The following is an 18,814-nucleotide window of genomic DNA, read 5'->3' on the forward strand; positions in this document are numbered from 1 at the left end:
TTCCTTGTTAGTTTCTGCTTGCTGGCTGCGCATGCACACTTCTAGTGTTTATGTTTCTGGTTAGCTTAGCGGCTAGATTAGCTTCAGTGTTAGCCGTTTATTCAATTCAATTCAATTCAATTCAATTCAATTCAATTCAATTCAATTCAATTCAATTCAATTCAATTCAATTCAATTCAATTATTGTAGACTTTCTCACCGTATACTTTGAACATGACTGAGACTTGGATGAAGCAAACAGCGTTCATGTTTATGAGAAGAAGAGAAAGGCCTCAGTAGAAAGAAATAAGACCAGAGTGGATTTGGGAATTATTTTTTTTTCACTTGATCCCCCCTGAAGAGTGGAAGAGCAAGGTGAGACGGTCTTGTGCATGCGCAGTTATTCAAAAAGGGACTTGTAGAAACTTAAGGAAACATCACCAACCCTAGCTATAAATGAGTCTTTGTGTTGTTTTTGTCAGCAGTGGGTTTTGCTTTGTAAGTTTCACATCAATGCAATTTTTTTCCATTCTTTTTCTTTTTTTTTTTAATCAAAAACACTGACCTTAACTGAGGCAAGTGAGGTTTTCAGAGCTCTAAATGTTGTTCTGGGTTCATGAGTCATCAATAGGATTTTGGAATTGTTTTGGTAGGCTGGCCATTCTTGTGGTTCACTGGCATCCCAAAGCCTTGAGAATGACGTTGTAAACCTTTCCAGACTATTAGATGTTATGGTGTCTTATCTGTTCTTGGATTTCTGTAGATTTGTACATGACTTGTAGCTTTCTCAGATATTTGAACCTGTTGTCAGACAGATCCTACTAAAGGGATTTCTTTATTGTTCTTGTCTGTCTGTAATCAAGCCTGGGCGGGAGCAGGAAAACTGAATAAGTGTTTAATCCCGGTTATTTCATGATATGATAAAGATAACAACTGTATTTTCATATAAGACCAGCTGATTGTGGATAGCATTTTCCATTAATTAATAAAATCATGCAACAGGCTTAAATCAGAGGAAACCAGACATTCATTCAGTTTTACTGAAAATGGTTCAACAACTAAACAGGGATCTTTGTGAATTCTGGTGGCTCAAATGTCTGCCGCCAGAAATGCCATGAAATCACAATTTCATAGCAGTTTTTTTGTATTCACTCTGGTTATCTTCGCCTGAACAAATCATTAATCATTTGTTTAATGATCTCAAATTTGATAAAATGGAATAAAAACAAACAAAACTATTTTCTTTCACAGCACCGTGTTTTACTAAATATTTCCAAGACACAATGACACCGTTCTAATGTTAATGTAACTTTAAATAGCTAGAATCAGTTTGTACTATATTGTTAATAAACTCTGCTAACAACTCTGACCAAGTTTAGAAAACTCTTAAAGAGTATAGGCTATGTGTTTTTTTACTACCCTCTTTTTTGAATTTCCAAGTTTTTGCTGTAGACAATACTTAGTCTAATGCTTTAAAGTTGCAAAAGAACATTTTTACTCCAAGAAACTGGCTCTTTGGTAAACCACAGCTGATTGAAACCCGTTCCCGATCCTGTTAGTACTTCGCTGGCTACAAAACTACTTGGAGACACTCTTTAACCCAGGTCTGATGTGTATGCATGCAGTCCTGATACTTTGACACATATAATAATTTACTTTGTGCAGAGGGTGAGACGTCTTTGGTGATAAGTTATATGCAGAAACACACCTGTCTGCATTTCACTGTGTCCGTCTATATTGGGTTCGGTGCGCCGGCCTGTGGATGAGTCTTCACTGCCGCCAGGATTTGCGGCTGAGCACGCACACGCATGCTACGTTGATCCGTATGAGCCTCCAAGCCACCAGGTTCTTGAATGAAGTCAGCGCTCGCACAAAAGTGTGCGAGTTGGTGCAGTAGGAGTTCCAGTGCTTCGCGTCAATCCCTAAACAGCCCGAGACTCCAGAGCGAGGGCTGTGACAGGTCGTCTCAAAGAAATACTGCTTCTTGTTAACATTGTTTATGTTCACATCTGGGAGCACTGTCACCTCATTGCCTGAGATGTCTGTGGCTTTGGTCTTGTTGCCCACCCAGACACTAACACTCTCACACACCGAGTACACCCCCCGGTGCTGAGGTATCCCCGCTCGCCTCCGAGTCCTCCTGCTGAGTCCCTGCTCCCCTGCCGGCTCTGCATCGGGGGGCTGCGAGCTGAAGTGCACCCTGGGTGAGAGGTAGTGGCGCTTACTGAAGAGTTTAGGGTCCACGGTGGGAATGGAGGTGGGGTTGTTCTGTTGTGCTGTTGTGGTGCCGCACCAGACCCCTCTGATGGTGGCCACAGCCTGGGCACTGAAGACGAGGAACAGGACCAGCATGGATGACCTCATGGGCACACGATCTGAGAGGAGAAGATCCAAAACAGCTATTACAGCACAACTGAGGAACGTCTAAACGGGAGAAACATGTGCTTACCACATTATCTATTATTTGGTTGTAGGCAAGTGAAGTGAGTTTGTGTAGCTCTGTTTATAGAAAAGGTAACTCAAGCTTCTTTACAAGGAAGGAAAAGGACTAGAGATGAAAATAATTTAATTAAAGACACATTATAGATTAAAACAATAGTAGTGAAATGTAAACATCGCATAACAAGAAAACAATAATCAAATTGCTAATTTAAAACAAATTATAAGGTTTGTTATGATTACAGTGACATGTTAGAGCAAAATAGGACCTTTGTGGGTAAGTTGCTGGAACCAGAGATGTAAAGCAGCCATCAGTTGCTGCATTTCTTGGGTTTTCTGAAAGTTGGTGCCAGAGCTCAGGAGAATAGAAAGCATGTAAATGTCGCTTCCGCTTGATTAGTTCTGGTTCTGTGAATTCTGAACAAACAGCTCTCAGATGTGCTACAGGGTCTAAATAGTTTAAAAGCTGATTCAAAATGATCAGCAACTCCAAGGTCAGAGACAATTCAGTGTGTTATAAATCATCAAGCTTTTAAATGCTACCCTTCAGCAAACAGACAGCCGGCGTCATCATTAAAGAAATGGTGCATGATCCATTTTGCTGCTGTTGATCAGAACTCCAAAACATTTTGAACTGCAGCTGCCCTGAATGATTTTTATTTTTACACAATTTAGGTTTAGGTTAGCACTTGGGTTTCTTGCATTCCCAGTGGCCATTAGCCTCACCTACTTTAGCTTAGTGCTAATTTCTAACCTTGGACTTTGGGGGCTAAAAAACAATGAGTGGAAGAAATGCTGACCCATCCACTTATACTAACTCGTTGTAATGTGCTATGGTTCACTATTAGTTCACATAAATACAGCTGTGAAGGCCTCAGTGGTTTCATAGAGAACATTAGTGAAAATAACAGCTTTATCAGAGGACTAAGGAAGCAGATATGTCAAGCATAGACATACCATACAAGGCATGCCAGTGACAACAAACACAGGAAAGAAAGTGCTCCAGTCAGGTGAGACCAAAACATTGGTTTTGGCCTTCTGGTAAAACGTTACCTTGTGTGGGATGGAAAACACTCTAAACACGCCATTCCTAAGATGAAATGGGGTGGTAGCAGTATCATGGTGTGGCAATGCTTTTCTTCAGGTACACAACCCTAAATACACAGCCAGAGCTACAGCATAAGCATAAGCATATTCATGTGCTAGAATAGGCTACTCAAAGTTTAGACCTAAATGCACTAGAGAACCAGTGGCAAGACTAGGAAAACGATGTTCAATCTATGCAATCTCATTGAGTGTGACCTATTTTGCAAAGAAGAGTGGGCTAAATATTCCATTGCTAGATTTGCAAGCTGGTAGTGAGACACAGCAAAAGGACTTGCAGCTGCAATTGCTCCACAAGGTCTGAAAAGCGCTGACTCAAGGGGCTCTAAATAATAATGTGTCACACTTCGTATTTTTAGCTGTAAAAATCTTTAAAGGTTACAACTCACCTTGCTTAGGTAACAATATGCATTACTTTTTTTTTCTTCCATCACAGAGAATCCTAGTAAATATAACAGAGGTTTGAAGCTGTAATGTGTTAAAATTTTAAAGAATTAAAAAGCGCATGAATGCTTTTGCAAACTGTTGACAAGAGCAGAATTGAGATGTTTGAAGACTGTGGTTAAGCATTTTTACAACCACAGCCCTTTGGGGATGTTGGGGATGGTCTGCTGTAGTCAGGATCCAAAAATAGACGTCAGAGGAACGAATAAGAGGTCAAACCTTCTAATGCACACAGTGAGCAAAATTGTCCAATTCAAACAGCCACTGTAGGTTAGGCAGCTTAAAAAAGTTAATGCTTGCTCCAAAATAAGAAGTAGTCACGACCAGAGGCACTTACAACGGACATGTGAGCATTAAGAGAGGGACTCTTGAACCTGATCATTAACATTTTCAGTAATGTCATATAGGCTGTTGGATTAATGTACATGATTTGTATAAAGAAAGACATAAAATCAGGAAGAATTTTGGATGCAAAGGGCAGTTTAATGCTTTTGACAGCCTGTCATTAAAGTGGATGTTGCTTGACATGTGTGGCCAAATATGCAATATAAGTAAAATGTTTTTCCCTCCTGGCATTGGTTTCTATTAGCAGGGCAATTCCTAAAAAACAGAAGAAATAGTTCAAGAAAAGCATGGGAAAGCACACTGTTGAAGTTACCCCAATGGCCTTCAAATTATCTTCGAGTATCTGCAGCATCAACTGGACTAAAAGCTCTAATCCAGGCCCCTTTCAGATCATTTTGAAGGGATTAAAGATTTTTTTTCTGGGTCTCATTTCTCATAAGATTAGGACTGTGTCTAAAGGAGAATGTTTTCAGTAATAGGAAGGCTGCTGTAATTATTTTACTGTGATTTTCTGTCAAACATTGCCTGGGGAACCAAGAGGTACTTTGTGGAGTAAGAGCATGTGATCAAGCCTTAACCCAGTCATGTTTGATCAATATTGTCCAAGGTTTTTGTTTTAACACACCCCTTATGAAACAAAAATATGTTGCTATATACTATAATTTATATTGCAATGCATTAGGGAATACAGGTGCTGGTCATACAATTAGAATATCATAAAATGTTGAATTTTTCAGTAATTCCATTCATAAAGTGAAACTTGTATATTGTAGTCATTCATTACACACTGACTGATATATTTCACATGTATATTTATTTTAATTTTGATGATCACAACTGAAAACTAATGAAAACAGTAGATTTTGAAAATACTTCAAAATCTACTGTATAAAATTTTTGTAGAAATATCTTAAAATGTAAATACAGAAGGTATCACATTGCGTTGATGTACATAGTTTCACGAACACTGTTGTAATATTGCCTTTTTTTCAACATTTGATGACTCACTTCACTACAGAACCTCTGTACTTTCTGTTTTGAATAAATTGACAAGGAGTGTGCTGTATTTTAATGCTGGCTTGTTAAAACCTGCGGTGGCTCTGCTGCAACCAGGCTCTGTCAGCTAACCTGCCTATTATATACTGCGTTTGCCTCGGGCGTCAGGGTGAGCGCTTGTGGATAAAAGCTGTTGGCACAACGAATGAAAAGGAAAATTTGTAGCCCGCAGAATAGTACAAGGGGTAAGCAATGATACGCCTCATCACATCTCAGACCTCTGCTCTGTACTTCTGTTTGTGCTGCAGTAGCTTGACATGAGAACAACAACTACATTCCATTGGATCATTTCAGTCTAATTGTTATAACGGCTGTAAACAAATTAGATATAGATAGAATTGGATTTTCTTGGTAAACAACATACATATGAGCCATTTTATTCTGACAAAATAGACAAAGGATCATGACAAAACACATAGAAACTTTAAGATGAACTAAAAAGGACATTTTTGTCAGTATTTTGTCAGTATCTATCTATCTATCTATCTATCTCATATATATATATATATATATATATATATATATATATATATATATATATATATATATATATATATATATATATATATATATATATATATATATATAATATTATCTCTATAGTGTATACTGTTAAGTTTTTAATGTGAATAAAAATGTGGAAAAAAATAAAACGCATTTGTAGTCAAGGAGGGCAGATGTTCTACTGTGAGTAAACCAGCAGACAGCCGTGGAGAGTGTGTCAGCGTGTCACGTTGTAACTTAGTATAACTCCGAGTGACACCTGAAAGTGAAGCAGCATCAAAATGTTAAATGGACTGAATTTAAATAGAGCTTTTCTTCTTATACTTGCCACTCAAAGCGCTTTAAAATAGACTCACATTCACCTAATCACATTCACACATTCATTCACTGATACGCAGGTGGGCAACTTGGGGACCTTGGCAACCTTGCTCAGGGCCACATCGACATGTGGCAAGAGAGAATTTTAATTAGCTGTTTACCTTTTTGATAGGCAGTGTGCAATTATCTTTCATTTCTTGCCAGTTTTGGATTAAAAAAACAAAACAAGAAGAGTGTGTTTTTTGTTTGTGACCATTTTGATCAGAGGCAGCTAGCGCTGTGTTGCTGTTAAGTCAACCAGAAAGGGCTGAGATTCTGACATGTTGATGTTAGAACCTTTTCTCTAGCTGTAAAAGGCTCCTTTGCTACAAAAAATTGCTAAAAAAAATGAATTGATATTCGTTTACTTGCCCTTTCTACTTCATGGATTTCTACTAATAAAATTATGTCAAGTAGTTAAATTAAATATCAGCAGATTGTGCCAATTTGTTATGTGATTACTCTACTAATCATTAGAATAATCAAAATAATGCTTGATTACTAAAATAATTGTTAGCTTCCGCCCTAATCTGCAACCAACTAGTTAATTAGAATCTAGCTGAAATATTTAGAGCTAAATTGTAAAGAATCCCTATCAAAACAAATGGTAACCATGAGCTAAAAAAGCTCCTGATGAACGCCTATATGGGAGCAGCAAGACAAGAGTTTGTTAAAGACTGCTGCTGTATATATCAGGTCAGATATGTCTCTGGACACAAATGATGCTTTTTTTAGGTGATGTGTACAGTAGATTACGGTAGAGCACAGCACAGTAGATTTCTTTACCAATATAACCACATGTTGGAGCAGAAAACTATGGCTAAGCTGCAGGAATCAGACTAGAACATATTTGACACTGTCAAAATAAAACATTGCTGGTGGGTTTTACAGTACATCCATGGAAATGATTTTATCAAAGTAAAGAATCTAACTGGGACACATAATCAGCAATTGCCCCATGTCAAATAACTAAAACAAAAAAAAGTTCTGCTTTGAACATTGCTAACTAAAGCATTAAGCATTTAATTTAAGTGTTACTTAATCTGTTCTATCCTTTACAAAGCCTAGTCTATCCCAGGTAGAACAGGGCATGGGGTGGGCCCCCCACCGTGGGTGACACCATGAACATGGTGCCAGCTCATTAAATGACCAAGACAAAGACAAACAACCATGTACACGCTCATTCATGTGGTTAAGATTTATAATCACCTGCAACTTTTTGGAGGCCCAGAGGAAGACCGAGTGCTCAGAAACCACCCCTGTAGGCACAAAGAAAACATGCCTGGTCCACAAGCCACATGCTCTTAAACTTTAGGAGTACACGAAGTTCAGCTTTATGAGCAAAGAAGCAGACTCTGTTTGTCAGTACATGTTTCAGATTAGCTACTTTTTAAGAAATGGTAGCTTTAATAAACATCACCAGGGTAAAATGTCTGTCAATCTGGCACTAAACTGTCTTTTACTATTTTTAATGTACATGTTTCCTAGACTCCCCTACAAGCTGATATGGATAATTTCCACACTTAGTTTATAGTTAAAATACATGTTTCTAGGGTGTGCTCCGATGATGACTTAGTGATGCCTCAGTCCTTGACGCGGCTGACCCAGGTTCGATTCCGGCCTGAGGTCCTTTCCTTTCCCCTTTCTAAAACCCCCTTTCCTGTCAGCCTACTTTGTAAAAATGAGCCAATTTTGCTGCAAAAAACCCCCCATAAAAATACATGTTTCTACAACTGAAGAACATTTTCAACATTGAATACAGTCAGAATTTATAGCATATAGTAGAAATGTTAAATTAAACTCAGATAGTCATAGTTTCAATTAAAAAGAATCCTACATTATAAAGCTTGAAGTGGATAAAAGTGACATGCAACATACGGCACATGTAGAATTATATTTATGCGTGAACCATGAACACAAGTTGCCGATTTTCCGTACCTTACCTTTCAGTGTCTCTGTGTGAACTGTTTCACCTCAGAGGCTCCTACAGGATGTAATTATAGCTCAGTGAGACCTGGGCGCCTCCTGCCATAAGGCCTGGCTGTGGCCCCCATGCAGCACACCTCTGCCCTCCTATTCCTCAGTTCTTGAGTCCTGTTGAGAGACAAGGCGAGAAAGTGCCTCAGTCGCCTCATAAAACCCACTGTAAACACATTCTTTGGAAGCCCAGAACGGGAAGAAGGCGTTCATATGTTCTGTCCCCCTCACCAGCTCATCTCATGCTGAACACGCCGGAAAAACGAAGCAGATTTGTCTGGACTTCAAAAACGCGTGTGCTCTCAGAGAGAGATATAATGTGACAAAACATTTACATTTTAAATCTTCATAAATCAAGAGCAGAAACCAGATCTTTCTGGAATCTTGGATTTAGTTTGCATGGTTATATGTATACAACTGTTGGTTTTAAGGAATATAAAAGGAGGAACTTAGAAGCAGATAAGGGTGGACAGTTTACAAATTTGTGATGCTGAGAAGATCCTCTGACCCCTCATTCACACATTCTCCTTTCATCCGTGCGTTTTCCGTTACGTCTCAGATAAACGCCATGCTAGCAGCACGGCGGCGCTACGGCATGACTGAGAACCCTCCTCCGTTGTCCATCAGAAATACCGATCGAGGCTCTTTGTGGAAACTGGATGAGTCAGACAGGAAGTCAGACGCAGGAGGTGTAAAGCGGATTGGGTGAGTATCAAAATAAAGGAGGGAAGGGGCGGTGCCATCTAGACGCATGAACGTATCCCGTCTGAATCGCTGCGCATTTTGCAGTGAGCGGATGGAGCACACAGGGAAAGTAGTGAGTGTGAAGCCGACTTCACTCTCCTCCTGCAGCGATGCAATCAGCTCCATTCAGTGCACCTGTTCACTTGCCTTTATATACTGAAGCTTTTCAGTCAGATGGCACCACATTATTTAAAGGCCATTATGTGAGCAGAGGTCCAATGTGCTTTGCTTGCCTTGCTTATGACCTCATTCTCTGGATTTACTTGCCCCGCCCTCTACTGACACCTCAGCAGTTTCTGATTTCTGGACCAAGACCAAGTATATGCCCCACACCTCTGCCTTCACATGTAAGACCTCCCACTGGATTCTTCTCAAGTCTCAGGTGCCAATTTCCGCCAAGGTAAGGTTAGTGGCTTATTTTTTTAAGATTGCAGGGTCGACCAAGCTGAGTAAAGTCTGTTTTCTGTGACTCAAGCAGCCAACAGCCATGGATGCAGGCTGCTTGTAACCTTTTCTCAGTTTTTGCAGGAGAAAAGGTCCTCACAGATGAGGACCTTTTCCCCCCTGAGCAAGCCGGTTCCCCACCCCTGGCCAAAGAACCAGTTTCACCCTGCAGTAATTCACTACAACGGGACAAAGACAGAGGTCTAGCAAAGAAGTTATAGGGAGAGTTGTAGGGGATTAATCATTTAAAATGGTTTACTTAATGTGTTTTCATTGTGTTTTAAAGCTTGACCGAGCTAACGGGCTTTGCTCCCGTGCAGTGGCGTCTCTGGTATGATAAGTTAAGTGGGGCACAAAAACTCAACACGCTTTAGCATCAACTAACTTTTTTGCGATGCATACAACTCGACTTTGATCAATGTTAAATTAAACAGATAAATTAGCATAAACCAACACCCTAGAAATGCCATTTTATATGAGCTAAACGTAATTTAATTTTTACACATAAAATTACAAATAAAGGCTTGCTCATATTGTTAATTTATTGAATAGAAAAGTTTCACATCAATCCTTCAATGAGCTAGAAAGGACAACCAACACTAGATTAATATTTGCTTTTAGTTTACATTTTCCTGTGTTTTATTTTGTTTAAATTTTCCTACATTTTATTCCAACTTGCTTTTCATTTTTTTTCATTTTCCAATGTTTTAATCATGTAAATCACTTTGCATTGTCCTTGTACTGAAAGGTGCTACCCAAATAAATTTGCCTTGCCCTGATGATCGCACACTATCCTGCACAACATAAAGGTAACGTGTACAATTCAAGTATTTTTATTGGACAATCCGAGCTTGGGGCCACATGATTTGTGCCCCACTTCTGCCTACTGAGAGCGTGTTGCGCACTGTAATTTCAGATGTTCATTATTTAAACACACGTTGGTGGACCCGCCCCAATATCAAGGCAACTCAAGAGGATTTAGTCTAGTGAGCTTTTTAGTATTCTGGCAGACTTAGATATAGAGACACACGTTTCTAGCAGAATTTTATTGGTAAGGGAATACAATATTACTATGTAAAGAACGACCCTGTCCCACTGATTATTGTGAACATAGAGCTCCACAGGGTCATCTGGTGGGACCTGGCCCCACTGGCCCCAAATGCAGAGACGCCACAGTAGGTTCCTTCAAATCATGCTATGCTGATGTGTTTCACTGTGTTTTACATTTTATGACAAACTTTATTTCAATGAGGGGTTTAAACACCAGTGGGACATTAATGTTAGTGTTGTGCGGTCTGCTCATCACGACCAAACAGAGCTTAAAAGCTTCCCAGGTAACATTACTGCTGCCACTGAGTTAACGTAACTACGGTTCGTTTTAAACATATTGTTTGTTTTTCGTTTCGCTCCGCCATCGTTCGATAGTACCATGAGCATTATTACCACATTAATATGGAAGATTAATGTCGATTTAATTGTGTTTGTGTAACTTAGGTGAACTCATGAAAATAATGTAAACAATAAAATCAAGTGTGCCAAGGGTTATTGATTTTTACTGAGCAAATCATTGTTTAAAATGTTATTTCCTCAAATGATGTTTTATCTATCTCAGATTTGCATTGTAAAAGGGTTCAAACACATACCAAATGTTTTAAATTAGTTCAGCTAATTTAACCTCATTCCACAGAACTTGGATCTGCAGTGAGCCAGGATTCACAGAATTATTCTGATAATGTTTTTAATTATTTTATTTGTCTTTTTGTTTCTTTTGTGTGTACATAGTTCCTTAGCTTCTTTTTATCTTAATTTAGCTTAGTAGTTTAGTTAAGTTTCACCAACCTTGTAGAGGGGATTTGTTGATTGAAATATAGTGTTAATTCAGATAAACATCATTCTATAGTGGTGTTCTCTGGATGTTCATTTATTTCTGTTAATAAATTCTTGAACTCATTTATTCTATATGTGTGCAACGTGTCAACCATTCCTTTCAACTATTGTCCTGATATTCACCGGACAATACGTAACAGTTATTTCTTTTAACATGAAATAACTTAAAACCATGGATAATGGCACAACACAGATTTGTATATACATATTGGCTTTCTGAATTGTAACTGAATTGTGAGGTGCCCGCAAATTCCCACCCCTAGTCTTAAAGGTAAAGTCTGCGATTTTGTTTTCTGGAAATGTAAGTAAGAAACGCCTAAATCCCTTTTTAAAAATTACTTGCTCTTCTGCTCCTCACGGGGATTGCATGAAAAAAATCTCCCAAATCCACTCTAGTCTTATTACTTTCTATACTAAGGCCTCCATCTTCTTCTCATAAACTTGTACGCAGTTTGCTTCTTGCGCCATTTTCATAGAACACGGTGAGAGCAGTGGAGCTACAATAAACAGCTAACACTGAAGCTAACAGCTAAGCTAACTGGATGCATAAACACTAGAAGTGCGCATTAAATATACAATATGGTATTGACAAAAATAAATTCTTTGAATATCAACAAATTAAATGTATAATAAAAATAAAATAAAGCTCATTAAAGCTGGTTTACAAATGCATTTAAATGTATTAGAGATCCTTGCTCTAAACCCCCCAAAACTATTGTCTAAATTAAACAGGACATTGTCTAAACTCGAGGATTTAATATCTGGGTGGATTTCCCAGTCTATTTTGAACAAAACACTTGGTCTCAGATATGTTTAGGAACTTTCAAAATGACTAGAAACCCATATTTAAAACTAATACTATACAAAATTCAAAGATCAGGTCAAAAATTCAGGTCAAAGATTATTCATGATGGGTTTTGCACACTCTGTTCACATTGCACAGGCTATGCACACCTGTTCAGAGGTGTTGGGCCAGATATGTGACTTGTTACACTATCTGGGATGTAAAATTTCACCTTCCCCCTCAGTTTGCTTGTTACCTAGCTAGCACTAGGGATGATAGCACTTTGGAAAAAAAAAATCAGTTGGGGTGTTGGTTTTGGTTTGTGGATGGCTCTCGGAGCCTCGCCGCTTGTCTCTAGCCTCTGACCCCGCACATTTTGGTGGCGCTGTTAGTGGTGCCTACCTCTCCGGGTGGGTTTTTGGAGAGCAGGGGTGCTGAGTGGGGACGTCGCTGGGGAGGTTTTCCCAGACCCGCTGTCTTGTGACTTCCTCGGCTCGAATTTCATTGTACAACTTAGTCACTTTATTTTATAACAATCTCACAACATACATATGTAAGGCACAGATCGGGGCAGGGGTAAGGCTTCTCAGGAGGCTGATTGTGTAGGCCTTACCCCTGACGGCTTCCTCTAATCCGTGCAAATCGGCCCTGTCAGTAATTTGTAAGGTGAAAATGCGCCCGCCAAGTACCCACTATATTTTGCTGAACTCCGACGTCCTGTGATAATAGTAATCCAGTGAGAATAGGCATCTCTGTGATTTGGACAGAAATGGGCAAGATCCAATATGTGATTAGGGGTTTTTAGATTCCTGGGTGCATTTTTATTTGCTTTGTTGAAGAAGGAGGCTGCACTGGATTGTTTAGAAACCCTTTAGGGTCCGGGGCCAGCAAAACCTTATTATAAAACAAGCCCAATAAGCAACCCACCACACTGTAATACAGAGTCAGTTTCTATATATTGCTCTCACAGAGAATTTTTTTTACCTCCCTTTTCTTAATACATTATATATTTACTACTGTCAGGGTGGAAGGACAATTTCACCTAATATGACAATCACTATTACATTTTATGTAACTTTCACTGTAATTTACAAGCATCAACCATGCTGATGCGAGGACAGTGCCTGTGACATTAAGCAATGTTATTATTGGGTCATTGCTCTGATATTTGAGAAAAATATGTGGTATATTAGGGTTGGGGTTAGGGTTATATTTGGAGCTGGGGTTGTCAAATGATTATATTTTGTAACATGTAGGAGGTGATGAACAATTGCACATACTACAGTGCATAGCAAAGGTGATACCAAAGCACCATTTTCCTCTCACAAAGATAAGAAATATATGTAATAGTGTCACAGGGAGACTGTACACTAACCAGTGTCAATCTGCAAAAACCTACAAAAAGAGACCCTAACGCCTGTGACATGATCCATGAAGACAATGTGTCTAAAAAAAAAAACAAGTGGCACACTTGCAAAATGAAAGGAATGTAAGCTACATGTAAACAGAAGTGAACGGGCTGTTAATCTGAATGACTGCGGTGTGCTCCTGGAAGGAATCCACATCAGTACAGGAAGTCTTCAACAATTAAACAAAGGTGGTCTCTGGATGTCATGAGAGTTAAATGGGTGAACATAACACAGCAACATTGGCTCGTTCCTTTGCAGTGCTTGATGATCACAGATGTTCAGTGGATGTTTGAGCAAATGCGCTAAATAGAAAGGAAAGTTCACTGTTCTACAAAGTAATTCAGCAGCAATTTATGTCACGATATGTGTGCTGGAGATACATTTTCAGGCAGCCCTGTTCTTCTGAATCCTATAGCAGATTTTTCTAATTGGCCCTTGAGATGCTTAGGCTCAGCCATGCATAGATTTAATTAATGTGCATAAGTAATAGAGAACAGACCTAACCTCATTGTATAAGGATCATTTTAAGATGATGTTGGGAGAACTGCTTCCAGATAAGAGACACAATTGCAAGACCAGCATTGCCCATGAGCAAAGACAATCTATCTGAAGTAAAAAGAAAAAACAGACCAAAGAAACAGTAAAATAAAAGTGTAAGCAGAAGTGGGTAGAATAGCCAAAGATTGTGCTCAAGTAAGAGTAGCACTACTTCAACAAGTAAAAGTAAAAAGTTGTCAGCCAAAAAATTAGTGAGAGTAAAAAAGTATTCAGTAAGAAGGCAACTAATCATAAAGGCTGATGATTTAATTTTTTCAAATTATGTAATCAATATTTTAAAGATAAAAGATACAGTAAAGACAAAAGAAAACACTTTTCTAAATCATTTTTTACCCAATGTAAATCTTCGTAGCAATACTTACAGCAGATAATGTATATGCAGTATGTTGGAACAGTGCAAAGTACAACCAGTAAACAGTAAACTTACTATTTACGTTCATTTGACCTCCAAATGGCTCAATGAGCTCAGCAGATAGAAAATAACATTAAAATAACAAAGCTGGTGCACAAACAAGAAGTCTCACTTTAACATAAACTCTGAGTTTTTGTCTCTGGTGCATTTTTGGTTAAAAGTTACTCATAGCAGGTAGAGTGGCTAGAAAGTTTACTCAAGTAAGAGTAGCGATACTTAAAGTAAAAAGTGCAGCGCAGTAAAACTACTCCTAAAAGTACATTTTGTTCAAAAAGTTACTCAAGTAAATGTAACTGAGTAAATGTAACTGGTTACTACCCACCTCTCAGTGTAAGTCTCATTCAACAAAAAACAAAAACACACAAAAGACATGATTGTATAGAAGGAGAAGTGGTTGTTGAGTATAGAGTAAGAGCAATAAATAAACTCTTAAAATCTCAATAACCAACCTAAGAACTTAAAGAGAGACAGAATACATGCAAAAAAGCTCTTAGAAAATCAAATAATTGATTGAACATGTACCAGTGAAAATCAAACAGCCAAGAAAACTAGTAAATCCGTTCAGAAAGTATCCGAAGTGGAAGAAAAAGGAAAAAAAACAACAAAAAAAACAGCGAAGATGGTGAAGTTATAGATATGAAGAGAAACGAAAATCTTAATATTTTGTTGAAAAACACAGTTGTCTCAATTGATTTTTAAATAAAATGTTTTTTATATATATATTTAATGAGAACCTCCTAGATTTGATGACGCTGGGACAAAAATATTGCTGACCAAGCAGGTCTAGTCCTGAAAGAAAAAAAAAAATACAAAACATTACCTGACAGAAAGATAACGGCTCAATGGACAGCACAGAGGAAACAGACCCACGGAAAAATAACAAAGTGGCAATTTGACATCTGGCAGCAAATCAACTTGTTTTGTAGGCCTGTTCAGCTTGGGCCTTAATTTTAAAATTATTTTGGCAATCAGTTATTGACAAAATTAACTGATTCTTACTGTTCTGTTGACTTCGCTGTTACCAGCTGGGTTAAGGACCAAACTGTCACCCCCAGTCAGCTGTAAGATAGTGGTAGGTGGTTGCTTTTAATTTTTCTGTGGAAGTTACAGTCCACAGAAGTAGTAAAGTTTTATGATTTCATAATGTTTTCTGTGCTTTACCTGATAAAGGTTAAAAGATCTTGGTTCTTAGATAACAGCGGCCTTATTTTTACTTTACAGTGCAAATTAACTTAGAGGTGACTGATTATGCTTCCTTTAAAACATTTAGGATAGGTCTATAGCCTATAGAGTTAGACTCAGTAGCTTTAGTGTTAGGTTGTACTAAATGACAAATCCTGGTCATACTGAACAGCAATGCAAAACACGCAAAGCAAATCGTACAGTACTTAAATCTTTATCATCTGCAGATTTTGACAAACAGTAGAGACAAAAAAATTCCTTCAATAGAAGCCTTTTGATAAATCCTGAAGATTACTGTCAGTAGTGTTTTTGTGATTTGTGATTCGCACAAACCATAATTTTCTTTTGGCAACGTGGCTGGGTCATTGCCATCAAAAATAAATTGAAGCCACACATCTTTGTCCTTCTGTGGCTGGGAGGATGTGATTGGATACGCTGTTTATTGCAGCCAAAAGCAAAACATTTGTGCTTCCCTGCAGCTTTGTGCAGAACGTACACCAGTAAAACCCACTGACTAAAAAAGAAGTGGGAGGAACTTAGTTGCTTAGTTTGCCAATTGGGGGGGGGGGGGGGGGGGGGCAGTGTCAACACCGATTGTGATGTAATAATCATAAGATAATTTTTTTTCTAAATGGCTCATTTTCCAGATACCAACAAAACTTTTAGTAATTGCCAATAAACAACAAACAAATAAATGTCTGGCAGTACTTTTTAGCACATGGAGACCGACGTTCAAAAACATGCACAAAGTGAATTTTTTATAACAGGTCAGTATGCTGATCATTTATGTGCTCTGTTGCTCCTGAATTGGCAGGGCACACATAACTGGTGACCCACAACACATTGGCTTTAATTGTGTTGGTTTAATGAACCCTGGCCGAGTTGACTGACAATCCAGTCCAGGAACGATCCATCTTTGAAAAAAAAAAAAAAAAAAACAGGACTGCTTTTATTCATGTGGTAAAAGTCACAGACTCGCTGCAGTAACCTGATCCTCCATGGCTGGCTGTCATTCAAAGGGGAAGGGGGGGGGGGTGCAGGTGACTTTATCTGAAAGCCTCCAACGGGCATTAAATGTCGTGCTGCTCATTACATTGCTACGGTCATCCGTCTACAACTGATAACCAGGATCAAGCTCCCTTTGTCCTAACTCAAGCCCCTGGACTCTAAAGGTAGTGGAATATTAAAACTACTGAGCGTTGACGTCTATTCCATAAAGTCTTTTTAAATATATTTCCCTTTTTCTGATGCTGGAAAGCAGCTATCTGAAGGAATGCTTTTATTTGTCGCTCCATGAGTGTGGGCTCTTTTCATGTACTCCGGCTTCCATCAACAGTCCAAAAATCATAACTGTTAATTTAAATAATGGGGTGCTATAAAATATCCCCCAACCCCCCTTCAGATCGGGGCATGATGTGCTGGATTTTGAGATATTTTGGCCACCTTCATGTTGTCAGAAATGCTCTGTTTCAGATCATTCATGATTTTAGAGCTTTTAAATGAATGTTACAGAAAGAGGGGTAATTATGTTTATCAAAGTCGGTTTAGATCGTATCTTCCTTAGCAAATCTAATCCTTATTGGAAAATGTTTTGCATTTGCTCAAATTATCTTTCTCTGGTATTGAAAAGTATTTGATGACCTGACACATTTGAACGAAAGCAAAAGAGATCGACAGGAGGACAACTATTTTCCTCTTGTCCTGTATATGTGCCAACATGTTGGGTACATACTTTAGAAAATGGCCTAGTTAAAGTTCACGCTATTCTAACATCTAAAGATAACAGTACTAGTAGAGTTTGTTTTTACAGCAGTTGAGTTCTAATAAAGTATGAACTGCCATTGCGAAGTTCTCCTAAAATAAAATGTTAAAAATGTTTAAGTCTCAAATAAACATGCAAATTATTCTTGTTGTGAATTTAGATTAATGGCATCACCAGAAGGATTGAGGTGATTAGCTGACATTAGTAAACACCATGGCACAGGTCCCAGTTTTGAGATATTAAGGCAAGGCAAGGCAAATTTATTTGTATAGCACATTTCAGTACAGAGACAATGCAAAGTGCTTTACATGATAGAACAATATAGGAAAATAAAACTGAATAAAAGCAAGTTGGAATAAAATGTAGAAACAAAATAAAACATCGGAAAATAGAAACTAAAAGCAAATATTAAAAACAGTTAGACTACAAAGTTGAACTAATGATGTTTCAGTAAAACAGTTTAACTAGAACAGTCGAAGGCAAACATAAACAAATGTTTTTTTTTAGCCTTGATTTAAAAGAACTCAGGCTTTCAGCACTTTTACACTTTTCAGGAAGTTTGTTCCAGATAAGTAGAGCATAGGAACTAAATGCTGCTTCTCCGTGTTTCAACCAACCTACACTGTGAAGCTCTTTTGGTCTATCACCATTTTCCCCCAATTATTACGACTCAGATAAAGAAGAATATGATGTAGTTTAGAGACAATTAAGCTGCACTTTTACTACTTGAACCAGTGTTTTTCTCTGCTGCTGTGGATCAAACCTGAAACAATACTTTCCTCACAGTAAATAGATTTATTAGGGCTGGTCGTAGGTCAAGTGCTGTCACTGTTGCTTTACAGAACAAGGTCCTTAGTTCAAATCTCATCTGGGGGTAGAGTGTGTAGTTTGCCTTCTCTTGCTGTGCAGTCACGTGTTTCCTGTGGGCACTTCTGTCTCCTCCCTCAATCTGAAGGCATGAATGTGAATTTGCTACTAAGGAAGGGTCCAGCCTACCTACTACCCTGAACCGGATTAAGTGTAGAAAAAGGGTGATTGGATAGTGCCTTTATATTTTTGAAATAAATAGTTGCGATGTGTCTACCTCACCTAAGTACCACCAGTTCGGTGGATGCTGCAGCTCTGTAGCTCACACCCTCTTGTTTTTGTGCACAGATGTTTTCTGTTACAATACACAGAACATTGCCATATTGTGAGTAAAGGGTTTTGAGCTTGTGTATACGTGCATGTATTTATACAATAACTGCTGAGATAAAGCCAACCTTCATATCTAACTTTATTCTTAATGGTGACATAAGAACCCCTTCGGAGATCTTTCAAATTTGGCCCCTCAGCTCCATGGATGGTGCCATAATGAAAGCATCAAATGTATTTCAGTTCATAAATGCTTTATTGATCCCAAAGGGAAATGACATATTTTTGAAGTC

General features: G+C 38.4%; 1 protein-coding gene across 2 annotated transcripts in view; it reads right to left on the reverse strand.

Moving 5' to 3' along the window:
• Positions 1-319: 319 nt before the first annotated feature.
• Positions 320-18,814, reverse strand: part of ngfb (nerve growth factor b (beta polypeptide)) — a 29,206-nt gene continuing 10,711 nt past the window's right edge. Inside the window, exons 2-4 of one of the 2 annotated variants that reach the window (XM_021317804.2) lie at positions 8,172-8,322; positions 7,438-7,487; positions 320-2,354 (exon numbers count right to left, since the gene is read on the reverse strand). In XM_021317804.2, the coding sequence (XP_021173479.1) occupies positions 1,750-2,343 (594 nt within the window). In that variant the 5' untranslated portion in view covers positions 2,344-2,354; positions 7,438-7,487; positions 8,172-8,322 and the 3' untranslated portion in view covers positions 320-1,749. The remainder of the gene's footprint in view (positions 2,355-7,437; positions 7,488-8,171; positions 8,323-18,814) is intronic. The other variant, XM_012865105.3, reaches the window with a different exon arrangement.

This window comes from Fundulus heteroclitus, chromosome 20 (assembly GCF_011125445.2).
Source record: "Fundulus heteroclitus isolate FHET01 chromosome 20, MU-UCD_Fhet_4.1, whole genome shotgun sequence".
Lineage (NCBI taxonomy): Eukaryota > Metazoa > Chordata > Actinopteri > Cyprinodontiformes > Fundulidae > Fundulus > Fundulus heteroclitus.